Source organism: Melanotaenia boesemani, chromosome 22 (assembly GCF_017639745.1).
Source record: "Melanotaenia boesemani isolate fMelBoe1 chromosome 22, fMelBoe1.pri, whole genome shotgun sequence".
Classification (NCBI taxonomy): domain Eukaryota; kingdom Metazoa; phylum Chordata; class Actinopteri; order Atheriniformes; family Melanotaeniidae; genus Melanotaenia; species Melanotaenia boesemani.
This window is the reverse complement of record NC_055703.1, coordinates 8,096,003-8,118,926: the sequence shown is the minus strand read 5'-3', so window position 1 is coordinate 8,118,926 and position 22,924 is coordinate 8,096,003. Positions and strand designations below refer to the sequence as shown.

The 22,924-nt window shown below is 39.6% G+C and overlaps 1 protein-coding gene across 5 annotated transcripts in view; it reads left to right on the top strand.

Moving 5' to 3' along the window:
* The window catches only part of LOC121633718 (neurexin-3b-like), a 185,880-nt gene that overhangs the window by 122,732 nt on the left and 40,224 nt on the right, over positions 1 to 22,924 (top strand). For all 5 annotated transcript variants that reach the window (XR_006009116.1, XR_006009117.1, XM_041975912.1 and 2 more), the window contains one exon: positions 15,308 to 15,479. Coding sequence is in view for 3 of the 5 variants with exons in the window: in XM_041975912.1 (XP_041831846.1) it covers positions 15,308 to 15,479 (172 nt within the window). In the remaining 2 variants the exon portion in view is untranslated. The remainder of the gene's footprint in view (positions 1 to 15,307; positions 15,480 to 22,924) is intronic.

The window sequence follows — 22,924 nt, the reverse complement described above, 5'->3', positions numbered from 1 at the left end:
TGGGACTATTGTTAACAGAATAAGCCAGAACTGAAAAAAAAGAGACTGGAGACGGCGTGAACACAGACTTCATATAGTTCCTTGTTCCCCAGCCAGTTCGCTTTCTGATTGGCTACATTCCGTGCCACGTCACCATCAACGCAGTCATAATGCACGAGTCGTTAAACGAGTAGTCCCAATTGTCGGCTACGACCCATTTCAGAGCAGATTATCGGGACAAATCGGCTCGTAACAAACCTCAGACCAAATGATAATTGGACAGGAAAATCTCACGATGAGCGGGCGTTTGCCGTCCGAGGTCGGGAAGAGGCCAGATCGGGACAAAAACAGGCCAAAAATTGTTATGTGTACCAGGCCTCAGAAAAATGAAAGTGCACTCTCTTTCAGCTCTGTGGTTTTATGACTAATGACATAATAAAGACATAAATGTAATCCAGTCATTACATGGTCTTAAATTGAAATAAATGCAAACTCTAATGAACATAGTGATTAGTAGGTCATAGAATCACCTCTGTTTGAAATAATTAGAGTAATGAAAGTCCCACCAAAGCATTTCAATCAGGTTGAGGTCTGGACCTTTGCACCACTGATTTTTGTTTTTTTTCTTTTTCAGCCATTCTGTTTAGAGCTGCTGCTGTGTTTGGGATCATTGTCTTTTTCCATGACCCAGTTTTGGCCGAGTTTTAGCTGTCGGACAGATGACCTCACATTTGACTGTAAAATACTTTGGTATACAGAGGAGTTCATTGTCAAAGTAATGACAAGGTCATATACTGAAAATCAACCTGGACCCATTGGTGGAAACGGGGGTTAAGATTTACAGTAGCTTTTTATATTTTTTGTTTTTGTTTTTGTTTTGTTTTGTTTTTTTCTTTTTTCTACAGTTTATTTACAATATCTCATAGCATTGCATGGTCTAATCTTGGAGGTTACCTACTGGGATGTTCATACCAGTGAAGATCAGCAGCTGTGTTGAATACGTTCCACCAAAGGCGGAGAACAGGGGACTGGGAAAATGTTACAATATAATTGGTCATACTTACTGTATAAAGATGGACTCCAATTTGTTTTGAAAAGGACCTATAACCCTTTCTAGATTGACGGGCAGAACAGTTGATTCTCCAGATGTTTTTCCTCAATGGCATTGAGTTAATACATACCTGAATCCTCCAGACCAGGAAACTACAAAAACTTCTGCTTTATTAAGGTGATCACACTGATAGTGATTAATTAATTAAGTGCATTTGATCAGCAGCCTCTGGCTGCTACTTAACTTGTTAATTCTTATGGAAGCAATAAGTGGACTTAATTTCTCACAAACCCCTTTTTAATTTATGCTTAATTTTAGCTCATTAATAATTATATGGTGTAATATGTCATATGTTTCTGTTCATCTATGGTTGCATTCACTTTATTTTAGGACCTGGTAAGGAACACAAGATTTTTTTTATTGTTGTTAGTATTGTTACCTGACACATAAAAGCAACTGTTTGTGTACATGTTTTTCTTTGACTCATTCATGCTGCTACTATTTGAGGACAGGCAAGCACGCCCAAGCAGGATTTGGCTTTGCTGTTATCCCGCTGAAGCACTCATGAGCAAGCATGACAATCTTACCTACCCTGAAATATGAATTCTGAATAAATCCAAAAACAGGCAAAATAGTGAACTCAGCACCTTCTTAGATTGTACATTTGGACATGCTTACATTGGCTGACATGCATCAGCATGCTCACAAAGCTCTAGCATGCAAGAAGGCATCAGCATAATCAATCATATGGAGCTCCTGATTAACGTTAATGGTGTTTCTCAGAATTACATTGGCATCTCCTTGCATTCCAATCACCTAGATTTCATGCCTCTCTCTGCAGGCAGCCCTGTTAATTTTGTGAGAGGGGAGAAGCAATGAGTGCTATCTGCTGAGCCTTTGATATGCACTTATCTTTTAGCAGTTTCAAATTAGGGAAAAGAAAATTGCCTTTAAAAATGACTGGTGCCTTATTACTGTTGGGCCAATTAATTTCATGAAAATAATGTCATTTTGAAACGGTAAGGAAAAAATAATTATGAAGAATAATTGACAGGGAAGGACAAATGAGCAGGGATGGCGTCTGTAGATGTGAATTCAAAGTTACTATAGTTTGTAAATATTACCTAATGATCTTTTTCATCATGAAGGCAATTGTAAGGGGGGGGTTGGACGACATGTTTGGCCTGAAAGTGTCCAAAGCAGTCAAGAAGTAGGGCACTTGCCTCAGTGTTTCATCAAGTGGGAAAGGCAGAACGACCTAGATTTCCTCCTGTTTATTCAGCCATTTTAGGTGCTGGCTATTCATGTCTCCATTTCAGCACTCCCCTATCCTTACCCCCCTATTCCTGTTCTTCATCCAGCAAAGGTGGCAGTGACACATTTAGCCAGCATGCTGAGGGCCCTCATGTTGTTTCACTGCAGTGGGTCTCATAACTTGATTTTAACTCTCATTTATGCTCTTTTTTTAACCATTCTTTACTGATATGCTAAGAACAATAACTTTCCACACTGTAAAATAAATTAATAATTGGGACAAGCTATTGAAAATATCTTTACCATCACTTTGCAGCCATTTTTCCCCATAGATTCCAAGGAGTTTGGTGTAGTTCTGCTTGATTTAACACAGCTTTAATGCACCGGATGTGGTCATGAATTATAAATGAATAAATGCTAAGTGGATCTTAGACTGAAAGCTAGTATCAAGCTGACTTGACAGCCATGCACAGGGAGATGGCATATGTTGCCCAATGTGGCTTCTGAACCCTCATCACAGTATTTTCCTCACTCGGGTATTCGGCCATACGTTGGGTTAAATCAGCCCAGGGTTATGGTGTGTTCTAGAGCAGGTGGCCTCGGGGTCAGTACTTGGCTTGTTTTCATCTTGACTGCAGTGGAGGATAAACACTCATCGGCCACTTTATTAGGCACATCAGTTCAGTTGCTTGTCAACACAGATACTTCATCAGCCAATCACAACAGGAGACTCAGGTTACAATTCACAGACATTCATAAAAACTGGATGATAGAAGATGGAAAAGGGCTGCTTGGTCTTATGAGTCTCTATTATATCTGCAGACTTCAGACCATAGGGTCAGAATTTAGTGTAAATAACATGAAAACATGGATCCATTCTGCTTTGTATCAACTGTTAGTGAAATGGTGTGAGGGATATTTTCTCTGTACATGTTGGGCCCCTTATTCCAACTGAGCAGGTTTTAACCACCACAGCCTAACTGAATATTGTTGCTGACCATGTCCATCCGCTTATGACCTCAGTGTAGCATCTTCTGATGGCTACTTCCAGCAGGATAATGCACCATGTCACAAAGCTCAGATCATCTCCAACTGCTTTCTTGAACATGAAAATTAGTTCATTGGACCCCAATGGCCTCCACAGTCACTAGATGTCAATCCATTAGAGCAGCTTTGAGATGTGGTGGTATGGGAGATTCTCATCATGGATGTGCATTCGACAAATCTGCAGCTACTGCGTGATCCTTTCATGTCAATATGGAGAAAAATCTCAGGAATGTTTCCAACACCTTGTTGAATCTATAACACCCAGAATTAAGAAAGTCCTGAAGGAAAAAGAGGGTCTAAAGCAGGACTAGCAAGGCAGGCCCAAAGGGGCTGTTGATTGTATATACAGATTCTATCAGGTTTCAGATTCTAAAATAACATATACATAGCCCAGCAGAGTGTTTATACATATTTAATGCCAGCATTGTACTAAAGCCAGACTCTATTCTCAGGTTTCTAAATCTTTTTGATAATATGTCTGATACATTTAGAATTGCTTCTGTTATGCTTCACTGCAGCACTTTATCCACTTAATATGTAAAGCTTCATGCATTACATTTTGTAAACCTTATCTTAAATCACTTCCATGTGATAAATGGATAAACACTCTGGATGTTGCTTATGTTATTTGAAAGATGACATATTAAATAATAACACTGATGTGAAGCAGGAGGTTTTGATGCAGAACACAGGGTGCTGTTTGAACACTGAGTAATATTTTAGCTGGGCTACCTTCTGTAGCTCGTGTATTACTGAAACCATGTTGTGATGTCAGTCCAAGATTGATGTAAATGTCACTGTATTATGCAAGTTTAAGAGACACTTCAGCTTTTTTAATACATTCTGAGTACCCCAAAATCCATTTGCACCACAACTATTACTTCGTAGTTTTAGATTGTCTGGGAACAATGCTTTGCAGATAACCTGTTCTGCATTTCTAACAGTTACATAATCGCTTAGGATTACAGTATAACTTGCACACATCTGAAATGAGAATTGTCACTGTGAAAAATTATTCCATATATCCTGAATGCTTTTTAATATTAAATTGTGGACATCTATACCTTAAAACTCAATATGTTTGTCCTTGGAAGAGTCTTAAAGATATCCTACAGTGCTCTTCTGACAAAAAAAGGAGAACATTTCAGGTGCATTTCCTAATCGATGCCTTTGCTTTTTGGCAAAATCTTCCCTGAAATTTTCTGATTTTGATTAGAAAGAATAGAAGGATACAGTGTAGTAGAAATCAGTCAACCAGGGCTGTACTTTAGGTTTAAAAAGATTTGCTGCGAGGCAATCAGCAGATTGTTTCTAGCTGCATTCCCCTTGTTTATTTATGCTTTTAAAGACAATATAGATTGTTTGTATAGGAGAAATGAAAAGATTCATCTAGCTCTTAATTAAAGACATTAAGTAATTGGAGTTTACTACTTGGGCACTCAGATGGTAAAGCTGCTGCAAACATCTGGTGTAAGCTGGCTGCACAGGCATCACACACGTATTTCTTCTAATTTACCCGTTATATTAGAGTTAGCAACTAGAGATACTTTTTTATCATCATAGTAAATCAAAATCTCTTCAAGTTCAAGTAATTACGTTGCAAATGGTGTGAATTTAAACTGCAGTGGTGTGTGTCTGGTGCTTAGCGGAGGAGAGCAACCCACGGGTTGATATTATCACAGAGAATCTTGGAGGATTTGAAACTAAATACATCTCAAATCATAGTAAACGGAATCTCTTCAGTAGACAATTGGAGACGGAGAAATAGAAAGCAGAAGAAAAGAGTGTGTCATGTTTTGTTTTTGGTTAATAATTTTTTCCCCATCTCACCTCATATTTTTTCCCCTTTTTTGAATTTTTTTTTTTTTTTTTAATCATTTTATCCATGCTCGGTGTCTTTTCTCCTTCTGTCCCTGACACCTCAGCAGGGAAAGTTGAAAGCAGGGTTACCCGTAGCAACAGACCACCCACCTCTCTGTTGTCTGAATTTTCGGGGAAATCCAACTGACTTCAATGCCAAAGATTGCAATTGCAACCCCTGCAGTCTGACCCCAGTGTTGAGAACACAGACAGCCTTGTTTTTTGGCCTCATCATGCCCTGTGATCCAGGAACAAGCACCTCAGCCTCTTTTTTCCTAATGTCACCCTCAACAGACCTGACACAGCCGGTGTGAGAGATCAGAGCACTCTCTTGCTGTATGGCAGCCATCAACATTAGCATTTTAATGCTAATGCTCACACACATTGATGTGAGCACATTTAATCTTAATGCTAGTCACATGACAATGTTGGATGGACAAACATGGGGTTAGGTTAAAAAATGAAAACAAAAACAATCATTTGTGTTTGTGTGTGGTTGAATGCTCATTTATGTGTTTACATCAGTCTGTTGTGCCTGGAAGAGCGTGCCCAGAATAGTATGCTTATATAAACAGATGGATGGAAATGAAAAGCTGTGTCTCAGCCTTTTTCCCCCTACAGTCACTGAACTGCAGCCCAAGCTTTGCTCAACATTCATATATCCATTTATGGCAACTACACAAACAAGAAACCTGGTCCGTCCCTTCTATTTTATTTGACAGAGTTTCTGTAGAGAGGCTTTGATTAATTACCACCCATTTTTTAAATGGGATGATGTGAAGCTAATTGAAATAGCTTCTATCTTTTTTTTTTATTTTTTCGTCCACCCTCTTTCTTACAGTGTGGTTTTATTTTGCATAAACCACAGACATGGTAGGGAGAGCGTGCAAGAAAAACCAGAGCTGCTCTTCAAACAAGCTGAACTCTTTTGTGTCTATTCAAATCATTTCACCCTGTGACTCTTTACCAAGCAGCTGCAGCCATGCATGTGATTTTGACTCAAGGTATTTTTCGATGGGGAAAAAAAACACAGCACGAACATCTTTTTTTTTTCTTTTTCTTTTTAGTAGTTTGGCAAGTCGTTACTTATGTCCAGTTGTTCCTACTTGAACTGTGTTTTGATTTAGTGAAATGCAGCAGGAAAGCAGTTTGCATTGGAAAGTTGGACAGACCACTGGATAAATTGTGTGGCTGCTTGATTTATTGTGGGCCACTCTCAGTGTGCGGCCACCAAATAGAAAGTGCTCAAATTCTGCAGCACATTAAATTAAATATCTGCCGAACAGATTCTAATTTGATCACCAAGCTGTTTCAATTTCATTAGCCTGGTCCCTAATGGACTTTCACAGCATATTATTCCATCTTGCACAAATCCTATTCATTCACTTCTTTTTTTTTTTTCTTTTTTTTTTCCTGCTTAATGAGCCCCCTGGTGCATGAGGACCATGTGGTCCAACATAGCACAGTGTGAGGTCACACGGAGCTTTTGTCCTCTTAAACAGATGCTGCGTCAGAATCCATTAAATTAAAATACACTTTATATACAAGTAAAAGTAATCATCCTCAAGATTTATGAGCATTTTCTTAATAGCTACTGCAAAACATCAGTCCAAGCAAAGTATTAATAAATCGTGGTAGTGCTGATGCTGAGTATATATGTGACTTTGTGCGCCACCTGATTACCTGTTGTTGGTTATGCTGCATTGTAATGGTGAAAATGAAGTAATGTAGCAGCAGGTCAGGCTGATGAAAATTCATAGCTGAAGTTTTAACACGCCTCTGTGGTTTGGCAAGCTTGTCGTTTTGCAATATGCACTATAATTACCTGAAGTGTGTAGCATTCTCACCATAAACAGAGATGGAATGACATTCGCGACCCTTTGAGTGGATGTCTTTTGCAAATAGTGTTTTCACCGTTGCAAATCTATCATAAAATCTTAGTTATATGTTTTATAAAGGTCCACATTTTTATTACAGAGGAGAAGGAGCGACTTTTTGACTGAATTATAAATGGTCCACACTTGTAAAGTAGAATATGACCTTCTATAAAGTACTATACATTGTAGTTCTTCACACATTCAGAAACAGCGTTTTTCGTTATATATTTGCATTCTATGTAAGGAGCATTTTTCCTCTCCCATCACACACTGATGAACATATCAGGGGCAACATGGGATTTGGTTTCTTTGCCAATGACAGTTTGAATACATTAAGGGTGTGGGGATTGAATCACCAGCCTTCCAGCTGCAGGGCGTCCATTCAACCCACCAAGCCACGGTTGCACTGTAATGGATAACGACTTCAATATGTAAACAGATTAAACCAACACATCTGATTTTCATATTTAGTTTAGGGATTATATTAACCCAAATTTCTAAAATACTAAAGATCAGATAAAAATATTTTATTGTCACTGTAAGAACAATGTCAGACACTCAGCAATGGGATGTGGTTTAGCAAGTATTTAAATAGGCAATGTCTTACAAAACAATAATACCATTATAGTTACAGCATAAATGCCCATGTGCTGCAACAACTAAGGCATAGTCTTTCAGGCAGCTCATAAAACAACAAGTCCTCTAATCAAAATGATAAGTTGCAGTTATGTGCAGCACTTTCAGTTGTAGAAAACAAGTTTAGCATCCAGATACAGCAAGTAGCTACATTAAGTCACTAACATTATAACGACAATAAAATACTTTTGTAACCTTATAGTTGGGTTTTAGGCAAATGTATCACTTGTTTAGTGTTAAAAAAAAAAAAGGACCACTATCCCCTAGGGTTTAGATGTCTCTAAATTAAATGGATCTTACCCAAAGTTTGTGAAGCTCTACACAAGCCTGCCATTGATCCACTCGTTTGAATCAGGTGTGCTGAAGCAAGGAGGTATGCCTGTACCAAATCACGCCAATGGTAGCTTTATGTGCATAAATGGATAAACGTCTGTTTCAAACGCTGTCAAACATCCCTGCCCTCATATTCCTCGTGTGTCCTTTATTTTGATGTGGGTTGTTAAGCAATACATAATCTAGAGGGCAGAGTCCAGGGTTCAGTCAGTTTTAAAAGCGATGCACAATAGCAAACGCGATGAGGGTGGAGATCATGATAATGCTTCAGACAGTGACGTAAAAAGTGGTGATCTGCATGACCTCTTCTTCTTTGTTATTTTAGCTGGTCACTTTAAGCTATAGTGCATGACACTACCCCACAATTTCCAGCGTTACTGCTCCATTTGCTGTGTTTGGCTACACATCCACAAGCTTTTTGAAAATGTTTTGAAATTTCCACTTAATGAATGCAAAAGGTTATCAGAAGACTCCATTCATATGTGTATGCATATTTAACGTTGAGCATAGTTGAGGCCTAATGCCATTTTGACTCTTCATGTGCAGTTGTTTTCATGACCACAGGAGGTCCGATATTCTTGGAACATGAGTGTAGGTTATTATTTTCATTAACAAACACCCCATGGAATTGTTTTGGGGGAACAAACTCTCCTTAAGCTTGGATAAAACTGTTCAATTTGGACTCAGATTGCATTCTTCTTTTAAATTTACTATGTCCTAGCGTAAGAGCTGTCAGACCACCTTGGAACTTTAAAGTAAGCTACATTCTATGATAACAGAAGCCAAAGGTTCTTTCAGGGGCAAGCACTTTATGGAGACAATGCAGCCCAGTCCTACACCGTAAAGTCTGGCAGTGATGATTAGAATCAGTGCATTGTCAGTAGTCTAAGTTCCAGAAGGCTGAAAGTGATAGTGTAGAGCTGGAGAGGACTCTGCGGTAACACTGATAAATGTTTTCACCAGGCCGTCCGCCATTAGTGTCAGGGCAAGTTACAGCCACAAGAGCGGACAAACAGGAAACAGAGAAAGAGTGTGTGTAAATAATTGATAAAGCTGACCCTGCGCGATTCATATTCTGCTGCAGCGGATCAAAGAGCGAGTCTCCGAGTTTGACATTGAGCCCGAGCACAGGAGTCAAAGCCATTACCTACCCCAGCAGCTCTGCTGCCTGTGTTCAGATTAAAAATGCAATGACTCTTCTTCTTTTGGTGTGGACTAGCTCTAGCTGGCACACCCAGGCATTAACCAACTGGCTAATGGACTCACTGGTATTAGCCCAGCAATTACACTGGCACTAAGTAAAGCTGGGTGGAGGCCATTTTGTTCCTGTCCACTCGAGGAAGCTGTTCCTGGCCCTCTCAGGTGTGAAATACAGTCTGTGTTGAAACGCTGGGTTCTTTTAGGTGTGATCAATATTTCAGAAGCATCCAGGCTTCTGTGCCTTGTATCCTCCCACATGGCTTCTCACAACAACTCTGCAGCTGATTATGAACATCTGAATGAACATTGGAGCCATTTAATGATTTATGGAAAAAAATTCCCAGTTTCCGTTTATTTGAAGAGTGCATTAACACTGTCACCCCATGAAGACAGGAACTCTGCAGACTCTGCTTTTACCATGAAAAAGTAAAACTGTGTCTGCAGTTGTGTCAACTTCACAGTAGCTTATACTGTAGTTTTCAAAAATAAGTTTTGTTTTCATTATTTGTTAGCAGACCTACATAAGCATCACATCCATGCCTCATATTGCTTAACTGGACAGCAAAATATGTTTTTCTCTTTTTTTGTCTCAGTTTACAGCATTTCCATTAAGAATAAATTAAAGCAAACAACTTCCATAAGTTATACTTGCTTATTTAGACTGAAATGGCCAGTAAACTAATCAGTGATGACATTAAGCACAATGGATTGTTTTCCAGTTTGTACATAGAACATGTGCCACTTTTCAAAGAACTTCACATTACATATCACAATTTTTCCAGACACCACCAATTAAAGATTCCTTTCCCAATGAAGATGAATTTTTTTTTAAAACTAGTTCACAAAAATGGTTCCTACAACAGCTGGGCAGTTTGAAGCAACCATTAGTAAAAAATGAATAAACTGTATTTTTTGAGGCTATATTCAGTGTTGCATTAATCCTAATTTGTTGTTCTGCCGGATAATTATGTCAGTATGCTGTATGTGGGACTGATTCCAAATTAATTATACTGCCCATTTTATGGCTTATTGGTGTGTTTCTGGATAACAGTGGAACATAAATATTTTAGACATTGCGTAAATACTGTAGACAATACTCCTTTATTGAATCAATCCATTATCATGGATTCATGAAAATTGTAGACAATACTATGAATGTAAAGTATCTGTAGGTCCATGCTCTAATGCAGTAAGACTCAATGAGTTTCTAAACCAAAATATTAAAACTAAAGATTTCCCATCCATCCACTTTTTCCACGGCAGAGGCAACAGGCTAAAGAGGACGACCCAGACATCCTTCTCCCCAGCAGCACTCCCCGGCTCCCCTACACCATCTTCCAGTCTCTTGCTCCATCCTACCATCACTTGCTAACGAGATCCAGAGATTCTCTATTTCATTAACTGCTTCTTTAAAATTGCACTTATTGTCAATTGCTGCTAAGTCATATAATGATAGGATAGAAAGGATATAATGAAAGCAAGCATCACAACTGGTCCGAGAGGGATGTAGGGATGAATTGTTGCAGGTGGTATGGTAGTAAGAAGATTCCCAGTTCAAAGTTTGGTCTTGGCCTTTCTATATGGAGTTTACATGTGCTCACTGTGGGTTTTTCTATTACCTCTGACTTTCTACATCCCCTTTATTGACCTGTCCAGGGTATATAATCCCTCTTTCATAGGCTCAACATGATAAAAATGGATGGAAAATTTATGGATATTTTTGCCTCCTTTAGTCTGTGTCATAATCCACAGTTGAAAGTAACTTAGAGCTGATTATGAATAACAAAAGACAAACAAGAAGAACATGTGCCATATGATACAACAGTACCAGGACATACCACAGTCCTGCAAAATGCAGTTAAAACTAAAACTTAATTGAATGAGTTCTTCCTTTGCCTGCTCCATCTCTCCTATGATTTGCTGAAATTGGATCTGTTTGTGTAAAGTTGCTTGATGAACCACCACATAGATGCAAACCACACTGATCACTTACACCCTCACCATTCATGTGTTTGTGTATAAATCAACAGTATTTGCTTAATATTAGAGGTAATAAATGATAACTAAATTTTAACAGCAGCCTCTGAATTATTTTTGCTCATTCTTGTTTGGTTGAACATGTTAAATATTTGCTTCCTGACATATGTTCAACCTAGGGTGAAAATACTGTCTGTAATTACGACTTTCAGTGTTTTCAAGACCGTAACAAAAATGCCAGCCTCCCGCCGGGCCCAAGGCCTGTTGGGTTGTCGGTACATTTTGTGCATGGAAAAATTACTGTAGCACTAAAGGCCAGCATACTCACAAACCCCCTTTAATAGCCTCTAACGTCTGAACTTTTAGCAAATTTCTGACTGCAGAGTTTGATGCACACTGGAACAGACAGCTGCAAATCATTGTGACATCTTTGAGTTATTTCTGTCAATTACTTAGGATAAATGGCTTTGGCACTGTGAAGGCCAGGTGCATCAATCCAGTGTGTCTCGCGTTGTCCAGGCTTTTGCACTTTATTGATTCTGCTCCCACTGCCTCCATGATCCAGTTTTGATGGCCCCTGACCACAGAAGCTAACTTGAGCACTGATGTCAGATAAAAAGAGGGGGTATGTAACCCAAACTCCCACCCTGGGACATGTTTACATTCTTGATACAGGATCTTCCTCCCTCCCAACTGAGCCTTAATATAGATTCACTGGAGTCATCCCACTACAACTACTCTCTGGCCATACCAGATTTCAATCAAGGTTTGATTGGAATGTAATACCTTTTGTGGAGGGAAAAACTCCCACTTTAATAACATTGTCTGACCTTAAAGTGCTTCCAATGCACATCTTGAAGAAAATACCAGGCTCATGCTACATATACTAATCCATTTTTTTTTTTTTTTTGCTTTTTTTTTTCTCTGCTCCCACTATTCCTTTTGTCAGCTGTTTTATTTCCCCCTCTAAACATGCTTATTCAACCCATCTCACCTCCATAAAAAGGCTGTCAGATGTATTTATCCATCTGGAGGTTGTGTGGCTTTGCAGAATGACCATTCAGCGTGCTGGGAATGGATGTCTATTGTGAGCAAATCGTCCTCTGTGCAGCAGCTGTCTGCTGAGAGCCACGATGGCTGTCTGCAGGATCGCCCACCACCGCTTTGAGTGATTCTCAGTCTTTCTGCTCTGCCTGCGGCACCTCCATGTGTTGGAGGCATTGATCGACGCTGAATTGGATTGTGGCGGGCCTGATTACTGATGTCAGCGTGCGCCGGGGCACGTGGGAGCACTAACACTCCGTGTGCCAAGCCTGAGCTTGCTCACAGCAAAGCTGGGGAAGGGAGGGGTGGAATTACATTTATCGCTTAGTTACAAAGAATGTGGATACAACACACCCACACCTACTGTACACTTAAATTACATGCTTGGGGGGGGGGCGATTTAGGCTAAAGAAAAATCTTTAGCCCATTATTTAAATAAATTACTGTGATTTCATGTCTTCAGTGTTTGCTGTTTAAAGTCAATGAGAGCAGTTTTGTTTCTTTTTACCTATGTGACACTAAAGAAACTAACTCCCCGATGGAAGGATACAGTCTATGACTTTGCAACTGCATGTGTGTCAGTGTCTGTTTGGGCTCAACTGTGTGAATCATTTTGCATCATTTGTTTACAGCTAGAACAGTGGCCATCATCTTTTCCGCTAAGAGAACAATAGCCATTTTTCCCCTTTGCTCAGGAGACAATGAAGTGCCTTCCTGCCTCGCGAGCGACAGGCCAATAAAAAACGTAATTGGATCTGTCAGTCAAACATTGCTGCAGTGCCGGGGTGGGCAGGCAGGTGGGTGGTGGTGGCAGAGGCGTGAGGGGTGGCTGGACAACAGGAGCAGTGCAGAGCAGAAGAGGCTGCAAAGCACAGGCACACATAGTTTTTCATCTTTTGCACATTGGTTTGAGGCACAGTTGTTATGTTTTTTGTTTGTTTGTACCAGGCCCGAGGGGGGCGGGAGGTGACAATCCGTCTTTGTTTGTAGGTATTAGTGGTTTGGTGATGTGGCTTTGATGTGGCTACATAGGAGAGCCGCTGCTGCCAGAGCAAGGTCACAGTGGATGCACTAGCACTGATACGTGTGTCCATGCTTTTGTTCACGCTCTGGCTGTCAAACATGTTGTTTTTTTCCTACCAGGAAGAAGGTCTTGTCATTAGTCAGGAAGGCTGAGATTGTTCAGTGGAATTCTCCATGGTACAGCACACAGACAGAACGTCACCTTGTCACATTAAATCATCAGCATATTCTGTCTATCTCATATATCTCTGCGGAGTACATGTGCCTTGCCGTGTGCATGCCTGCGCACACTTGCGCCCACACTTGCTCTGACTTTTAATGACAACTACTTATATTAAGAGCCCATTTACAGCCACTCCGACAGAGACGTGAAGTGCACATTCAGATTGTCTGACTCCCTCGCCGAGAACTACCTCGGCTTTTAGGAGATGGCTTTCTCATGTCTTTGGTGACGTTCTTATTCCATTATTAGATGGAGTTTGTTTCAAGGGAGAGCTGCTCTACTGTCCATTGCATTACAGTCTCAAGCACAGAGTAATACTGTTCCAGGTCTGAATAGACAAATGATGCTTTAACTTTAAGTACAAGCATGCTAAAGTCTTAAAGCTGTCTAGCAATTAAGAAAATCTACAGATGAAACAGTCATCACAGGGTTCACATTATTATCTGCTTTTGGAAGTTTGTGTCTTTTTAAAAGCTGAGTGGAAAATCTTACCTTTAAATAATGAGCTACACCGTAATTCCAGACAAAAATACACTCCTGCCCCTTTGCACAAAAAAAACTAGTTTTGAGAAATGAAAAGTGAGTTCTCTCCCTCCTTGAAGGTTTTCTAGGTGCTCTACTTTCTGTGAGAAATGTGGGAGCAAATTACATTTAAAAGTTAATATTTGTTAGATATTGAACCCATGTTGATCTTTTTGTGTTTCACAAATTCAGCAAAAAGCTAGAGGGAAGAAACTCAGCAGAAATATATTGGGACGAGAAGGCTAAGACATTGTATTTTAGTCTTTTGATCTGACTTATAGTATATTTGAGAACGCAGCTTGAGGAACTGCATTGGCCTTATTAAGTGCTTCTCTGAGGTATCAAAAGCATGTGACATTTAACTGAGGTCAGTAGGATTAAGTGATGTGTCACACACTGCATTGTAGTAGTCTTGCAATGTATCTCTGCTGAAAAATTCAGTTAATTTCTGCTTAACATTATCAGGGTCTGTGTTTTTAAAAGTCATCCATGCGAAGCCAATGCCTCGGCTGATCAATTAACAACATGTGTCTGCTCCCTCCACTCCATCCAAACACTCCTAATTTTGGTTTTGTTATGAGAAATGGTCCCACTGCTCCGGGCTTCTAAAGAAAGTAATTACAATGAGAGATTCCCTATGGGGGATTAAAACAAATGACACAGAAAACACAGCTCTTCCTCATCGCTTTGCCTCCACTTTCAACACCCACACGGCCATGAATACAGAAGCTGTCACAGTAAAACACGCTGGCAGCTCGTGAAAATTAGTGGGGTTGAAGGGAGAGAAGTCAAAAAATGGCAGGGAAGGCATTGGGATTTATGGACGTGGTATTACTGCTTTAACATCAGGAGCTAAACAAAACATATGGCAATCATAGAGTTTGTAAGAACCACAGCAGAAAAAGGCATCTGTCCTGCCAGTTTCATAGTGACAGGCTGCAGGGAACATTACTCATCATTACAATCTCTGCTGGCAGGCTATTTTCATCACATTACAGTTGTATAATGAAGCGTAGCGCACGAGCAACCTCAGGTTCTCCGGGTAGTTCACCATTAGCACCGGCCGAGGGCATTCATCCAAACAGCCTTATTGAACTTATTTACATTCCATTTATTGTATAATTAATTCATCGTGTAGGTGGACTCATTGTACAGAAGCAGTTCAAATGTTTATGTTCCTTTAGCATCGATGGTTAGTGATATTTTCAAGTACTGTTTGACAAGACTGAAGATTATACAACCAACTGTTTCTACTCTTTTTGTGTGTGTGTGTTTTTGCAGGAACAAGGCAACGTGGGTGTGACATTCAACATCGGGACGGTGGACATCAGCGTTAAGGAGACAACAACAGCAGTAAATGATGGTAAATACCATTTGGTCCGATTCACCAGGAATGGGGGCAACGCAACCTTGCAGGTGGACAACTGGCCGGTCAACGAGCACTTTCCCACAGGTACTGCCTACATCATTAATCCTTTGTCACATGAATTATTTATACTGTACGGTGCAAGTCTTAAGCCATCCTTTGTTTCTTTATATTTTGTTTCCAAGCAGCCAGGCTTACTTGTAATCCTTTAGAATGGTCTTTACTGACAGTTCTCCAAGCTTTCTGAATGTTTTTTCAAAGAATTTCTTGGACATTGGCTTTTGTTGTCTATTCTTTTCAGTTCAGTCCTTGTAACTGAATAATTTCAGTGGAATGTGTGGTGTTTGTTAAGCCACTTAACACTAACCTATGAATCATTCCAGCAAAAAGAGGCATTGAACTCCAGGGTTAAGACAGTGTTGTGTCAACATATCATAGACAACTTAGCAAAGAACCAGACTGTAAATTGTTTTTTAGGCACTTTGTTATTAGCAGCCTGCCAGAAAGATGTCATTTGTTTCCACTTTTGTAGTTGCATGTAATTAAATGTCATAAAGTGTCAAAACTATCCAGAGATGATGAGCTATATCTGGTGCATCTGGACCTTCCGTTGATCCATCTACTGTTCACTGAATTCTCATCAGAAATGGTCTCTATGGAAGGATGGCTGTCAAGAAGCCATTCTTAAGGAAGGAAAAAGAGGAGAAAAGCTGAGGTATGCCAAATGACACAAGAACTGGACTGAAAATCACTGACAGCAGGTCTGATAGAGTATTGAATCCTCCCCAGAGCCCAGACCTCAACATTATTGAAGCACTGTGGGATCATCTTTACAGAAAACAGAACAAAAGACAGCCAACAATCAAAGGAGAGCTTTGGAAAGTCTTTCAAAAAGCTTGGAGAACTATTCCTGAAACTATAAAAAGCTAATGTCTTAAAGGGTTCAGACTGTGTTGAAGAATGAAGCTGTTTAGACCCAATATTCCCATACAAGTGCATTAGAATTGAACAAACTATGTTTTGTTTTTTTTTTCCTTATATACTGTATTTCTATTTGTGTTTGCATGCTTCAGTCAGTGTCTTCTGACATAGAGAAATTAGGGGTGGCTCACGACTTTTGCACAAAATTGTAGGAGTGAAATAACAGTATAGTTTTAGACCCACTGGACATCATCTCCTTTTGCATGCAGAGGACACTCCCAAGAGGAGAAAAAAGCTAATACAAAATCAACTGAGTAAAATACCTACCTGTGCCTCAAAATACCCATTCACACCATCATGCCTGACTCCACAGGAGAGGAGCACTGTGAGCTCAAATCCTTTGTCTTGCAAGAGGCATCAGCTGTGCAACATCTGGCCAGTTCATTTTGAGGAAGGGATACAAAGGCATTGAGAGACATTTGGTCAGTGGGTGAGCAACGGAGGGATAGAGGCAGAGGCTGAGGGTGGCCTCTTGGCCAGATAAAGCTGCTGCCTGCCTGTATCTCTCATTCCCAGGTCAGTAGAAGCACAGCAACTGAATACAAATAGGGTCATCAAACGAAGCCCGCTCCATTTGGAGGCTCAGGCACTCTCCTCATTTAAACAGATATGTGCTGCTCAGGTAGCAAGAAAAGAGTAAGAGAAGGAGGGGTGAAGGGAAGAATAATCCTCTCCTGCTTCTACTTAGCAGTTCATTGAATTAAGATGGTTCTTCTTCAAGTTTGATATCTGTGTCTCCAAATCAACCGGCTTAAGCGAAACCACATTGTTTCTATTTTACCCCTCTCTTCAATTTCACTTTGTCAAACAGAGCAGACACAAAGGGAAACAACAGGGGCACAAAGTGGTAGTTGAGGCAAAAAAGCAGGGATGACATAAGATATTATGAGCTTCATTGATCACTGGGGTAAAATTTCAGCATAGTGGTGAGACGAAAATAAGCAGAAAGAGATGCAGAATAAATGGGCAATGCTGAAGAGGAAGTAGTGTTGTTTTACCAGATACAGCGCTAACGTGAACTGAAATCTGTACAAGGATGGTGCACCCCTAGCCATAATGAAAAATTGAAGTGATGCTACAGTGCAGACACAACCTTGAGGTAAGAGGCAAACAAATATGAGCTGATTTAAACTATTTGTCCATGTTTGTACTGGTGACTTGACAGTAAAGGCATCTCCTGGCATGGCTTGGCTTGCTCTTATGGTTCACTTCTGGCCATTCTTCTGCTTTTCAGTTGACCAGATGATGTTAAATGGGTTTCACAACTGTGTTTCAGCCATAATAAAGCTGGAAAATACTGAGAAACTCTAATACATGTGGCACTCCATCACTTACACAACTACATGTAACACTCAAGGAGGCAATTTAGTTTATAACATAATCTGACCACTCTTTGTCTTTAATGGTCTTAGGTTTAGGTTAGGAGCTCAACATGCTCCACTCTTATGATTTTCTCTTTTACAATAGTGTTTGTTTTTAAAGAATCAACTGCAAAAAAAACTCTACCTTTGGATTTTCTTTAAGAAACCCCATCAACGTTTATTCCCTCTGTCGTCCACCTTCTGTTGTCTTGAAATGGAGTTTGAAGTCCGTGGAATCAAAATTGTGGTAATTTCTTTCTCACCACACTGATAATTTGCCAGACGTTCAACTGCGATTGATTTTTTTTTATCCGTCCCGCCCATGTAAAAGCAATGTCATCTCATGAGGAATTAGATGTTCAAGTTCAGACTCATCGACTGCTTTCTCACACTCCAGTACCCACTCTGAGAAAAAGTGAGGACATGGGTGTTGGTGATTCACTTGTCAGATGGAGTTGATGAAGAATAACCTGAAACCTGAGCATCTTAATATTGGTGTTTGAAAAATTGGTGCCAAGCAGGAGAAACTTAGCAGGTTTTCATTCTCTTGCATGTTTTTTTTTATTGGTTTTATTGTTTTCTTATTTAACAACCACTTCTGCATTAATTTAACAGTTGTATTAATATGATTTCTCAGTACATAAGTACTGACTTTGAGCAATTTGCTGTCTGTATCGGTTTTGCTAGACAGAAGCTCCAGTCAGATATCTTAGTCTTTAAAGAAATCTCCAGTTTAGTTCAAGTAAATTGGTAATGCACGAAAAACAAAAAAAACAACGAAGAAAAAAAAGCAGAAAAAGAAAATACAAACAATCCCCTCACTGCTTAAGAGGATAAGTAGCAGCCAATGCTAAGCACACAGCACTAAGGAGGAAAGACATCAGCAGTAATCTTAGGGAACTTTTTTTCCCCATCAGTCTGCCCAAACAATTAGGATTCCATCTTTTTACGGTAAGAAAGATTATTCACAAGTGGAAAATGTTCAAGACACCTGCAGATATTCTCAGGCGTGAACGTCCCAACCATTTCTTTCCAAGGTTAGACTACAATGCTCGGAGAAAATGCCAAAGAAAAACCGAAGACTCGACAAGCCTCAGTTAACATGTTAAGTGTTAAAGTTGATTAGAATACAAGGAAGAGAAACGGGTTGATTGATATAATTACAGGAAAAAGCCTCTTTTTTTCTATATAGAACATGACAGCACAGCATAGATTAGCATAACTGCATCTGGGCAAGAATGAATGTCCTTTGCAAACATGAGACCAGAGTGGAGATGTTTGGTCATGTTGCTCGACACCAAATTACAAAAGAACTGAACACATAATTATGAATACCTCTTACCAGCTGTCACGTATGGTGGTGGAAGGCTGATGGTTTGGGCTTGTTTTGCAGCTACAGGACCTGAACACCTACTGAGTTTTACAGCTATTTTACAGCTTTTACAGCACCTACAACTATTTCTATAAGTTATTACTAAATGTAGTTCTTAGGTATACGTAGTGTGCTTATTTCTACAAACTCTGCCTCTTGCATTTTGTCTTTTTTTTTGGATGGCCACATTTTTACAGGGTCTAATATGCTGTGTTGTTCTTTATCTGAGATTGTAATAACCAGATTTTATAACCCCAATTTTTTTTCATTATTGTCCTGATACATTTTGATAAAAATGAAAGAAAGTACATTTTATTTTTCACATTCCTCACAGTTGAGTGTCAAAGTTCTGCACAAAACTTTACTTTCAGTAAATCAATTTTGGATCCAAACAGCATGCAGGGCAATGAATATTCACCACATAGACAAAAAAAAATCCTTACAGAAAGTTGAATAGATGACATAACTAAATTATTAAGATTCCACTACAGTGCTTATCGCAAGAGTGAGGACATGTGACAAGGACTAATTAGTCCCAGTGCCGACAGTGTAGTGGAAGACCGCAGGTCAGAAAGTGTGTTTCAGCTGCAGTCATTCCCAGGTGTACAGCAGTTTTGCACATCATACGATATAAAAAACATGTTCTGATTTGTAGTCGTAAAAAACTTGGACTGTAAGAAATTAGATAATGTTTGGGAAAACTAAAGAAGCCAAGGTGTTGACTTGTAGCAAAGCAACAATTTATTTTATCTCTGACTAACTCAGTAAATGATCATCTCGTGCCTTATATTTAAATTAATTTCATTCATGAGATGCAATTAAAAAAAACATGTTCTGCTTTGATTGATTGATGTGGTTCTTATTGTGGTTGTAGGTTGCAATGATGAAGTCCTGCACTGCACATTACTAAGCAATTACTGTTATTATTCTCTATAGCTGGAGAATATTACACAAATACTCAAATTTGTTGCAGTGCATTTTAAAATGTTTCAACAAAGGTATCCAGATGAGATTGATAGACACACAGAAAGAAGCTGCACTGGACTGTTTTGGGGTTTGGGTCATTTAATGAGATGGTCTGGGGCTATCTGACATGTTTTAAACTTTATAATCAGCTCTTTAGAAGAAGAAGTAGATTATTCTGTCAAGAGTTACAGATTGAGAAGATCTGTTTTGAAATGATAATGCAAATGGACATTTAGCTTGTTTACTTTCTGTCCATTTGTCTCATGTCTGCACACTTCGACTTTATCGTAATGCTGCTGCTGTCTCATCTCGGCAATTACTTTGAGCTCAGTGTTTCTATAGCAGAGAGAAAGCTGCTAATATCAGATGCAACTTGCAATAAAGAAAACAAGAAGCTGTCCTATAATTATCTTTGCGGTCTTTGCTTTGATTTCATTCACAGTGCAAAAGACAGTATGAAATGGATGCAAGGAGATTAAGTTCTAGGACCCTAATGTCAAACCCGCCGAGTCTGTATAAGTCGTTTTACAGAGACTGGTTTTCAAAGAGCAGGTTTACCAAATAAAAATAGAGAAATGAGAAATAAGACTTCATAGTGCTGTTGCTCCAACAACAATGTACCCACACGGATCCTATACAGGAACATTTCCATCAGGCTTACATGTGTGTTTGCATGTGGGCGATGGATTTGTGTGTGTATGTGTGTTGACTGCTTTGTCTTTTCTTTTCTCTAATTATTCTCCCCCTCAAACAGTGCCCTCTCAGATATCTATTCTTTTTCTGTCCTCAAATTCCTTTTTATCCGTGTTCCTCCTCCTTTTGCAGTCGCCGCTCATCACAGCTTTTTGCATCTCTCCTACAATCCGCTGTACTTGTGTGACAGCCCACATTACTGCAGGGGCTTGCCATTGTTTAAGAGGGCTCCAATTTCCTTATATAACACTCTGAATGGCTGTACTCTTTTGATTGCATGATCGCTTTTTTTTTTTTTTTTTTTTTTTTTTTTATGTGCGTCAGTTTGAATTTTGGAATCAAAGAATTACTTGGCTGAGCCGGGTAGAAATTGTGCATCACCCTTTGCCTTGAGCTGGCTGGGGTTCAGGCGTTGTCTCAGATGAATGACTATTAGCCTAACGACTCTGTTGGTGCCTGAGGGAAAGTGTGTCTGTGTATGTGTGTGTGTGTTCATACCATCATTTTGTGTCATGTTCAAGAGGGTCGGTCATGGCGAGAAAAGCCTTGTGTTCATTTTCAAACACATGCTTTCAAATGCACAGATGGACACAATGTTACAGCTCCTGCAACCTGAAACAGACATAACGAGTTGTTTCAAAATATCTGACATTCTTTGCCTTGAAACAGAAGCGAGATAATTCCCAATGCAACCCTGGGCCAAACATTGGTCACCCCTGTCTGTAACACCATTTCCTTCACTCTCAGAAGACAGACTAAGCAAAGGGTACAAACCGCTAGTCCCATTTATTATTTCAAGACTTTAAAATTCAGAGCAACCTGATGAATTTTCTCCTTGGCTTTGTCTGATTCCTGCGAGAGAATATAAGGAAGATCAAGGGAAAGCAAGCAGGAGAATTTGAAGGACATGGGTGCACCTACTGAGGGAATACAAACTTTAATGGAGTAGAAGACATAAACAAGTTGACAAAAGAGAAGAAAGAGCAGGCATAGAAACTGATGGATGGGTAGTGAAGAGGAGAAATGAAAGAGAGAAATGAGTGAAAAGTAGATAAATGATAGAAGAATTCTGGCTGTAGCTGAAGAAACCCGAAGAAGAGCACAGCAAACTGATTGCTGAGACAGCGAGAGGGAGAATAGCAGGGAGCAAATGAAGGAGTAGAATATTGCTGGACGGATGGTGAATTGGAGATTGAAGGAGAGAATGGCCCAAGATAGACGAGGAAAAGACTGAGATGAAAGTCAGGTGTAGATTGCAAAAAGGTGGGTGGTGCAGGATATTCATAACCGGCAGGTACAGTGACTTGCTATGGATTTGAGTTGTGGAATGATGATTTTTGGACAGGGCCACACTATATCAAATGCACTCATCATTCCCCCAAATGTAGGGAATGCCAGGAGCCTGTCATGGTAGCCATTTTCTTAGTTTTGATGTACTCTCAGCGCTGGCCCTGTGATGGAGCCCTAGTGAGATTATTCTGGCAAACAAGCCGAGTAGAATGAAACGACTGACCAGCAGACGATTGTTGCCATGCCAGTGTTTGTGGCGACTGATAGCTGCCGCCATTAGGAGAAAATCTACACGTTGTTTTGGCTGGTAGAGGGAAAAAAATGGTGAAAGCATGCATGAGGGCAAAAATAGACACAAGGAAACACAAATCTTTTTAAAGATAGGGAAAAAATACGTTATTACTGGATTAAAAAGGTTTGCATCCAGCCACTTAGTTGTGCATATGCATGCAGGGGAGTGTAATATTAGCATGAAATATTCTGAGATAGCATATCTCACTGAATAAATAAATAGGAAATTCTCCATTAATCTTTAGCACATATGGATGTTTATTGGAAAACATGCTTACCATGAGCAGACAGATTGGATATACTTTTAGCTGCTGCAGTTTCCATGTCAGCAGAGTGCTGTGGGAATAATGACTCACAATACATTTCGACCGGAATTTCATCTACATGTATGAATATGATATGAAAACCGCAGAGAAAGTGGTATAAAATCTCAGGTTTTCCCTGATAAGAAAATTGAACAAGGCTGCATCATCAGGACTGTGTGTTTTTATTTATTTATTATTTATTTATTTATGTATTAAAAAATAATAAATTTAGTTTCTAAATAAAGAAAAATGAGGAAAGCTTTCTTATCTGAG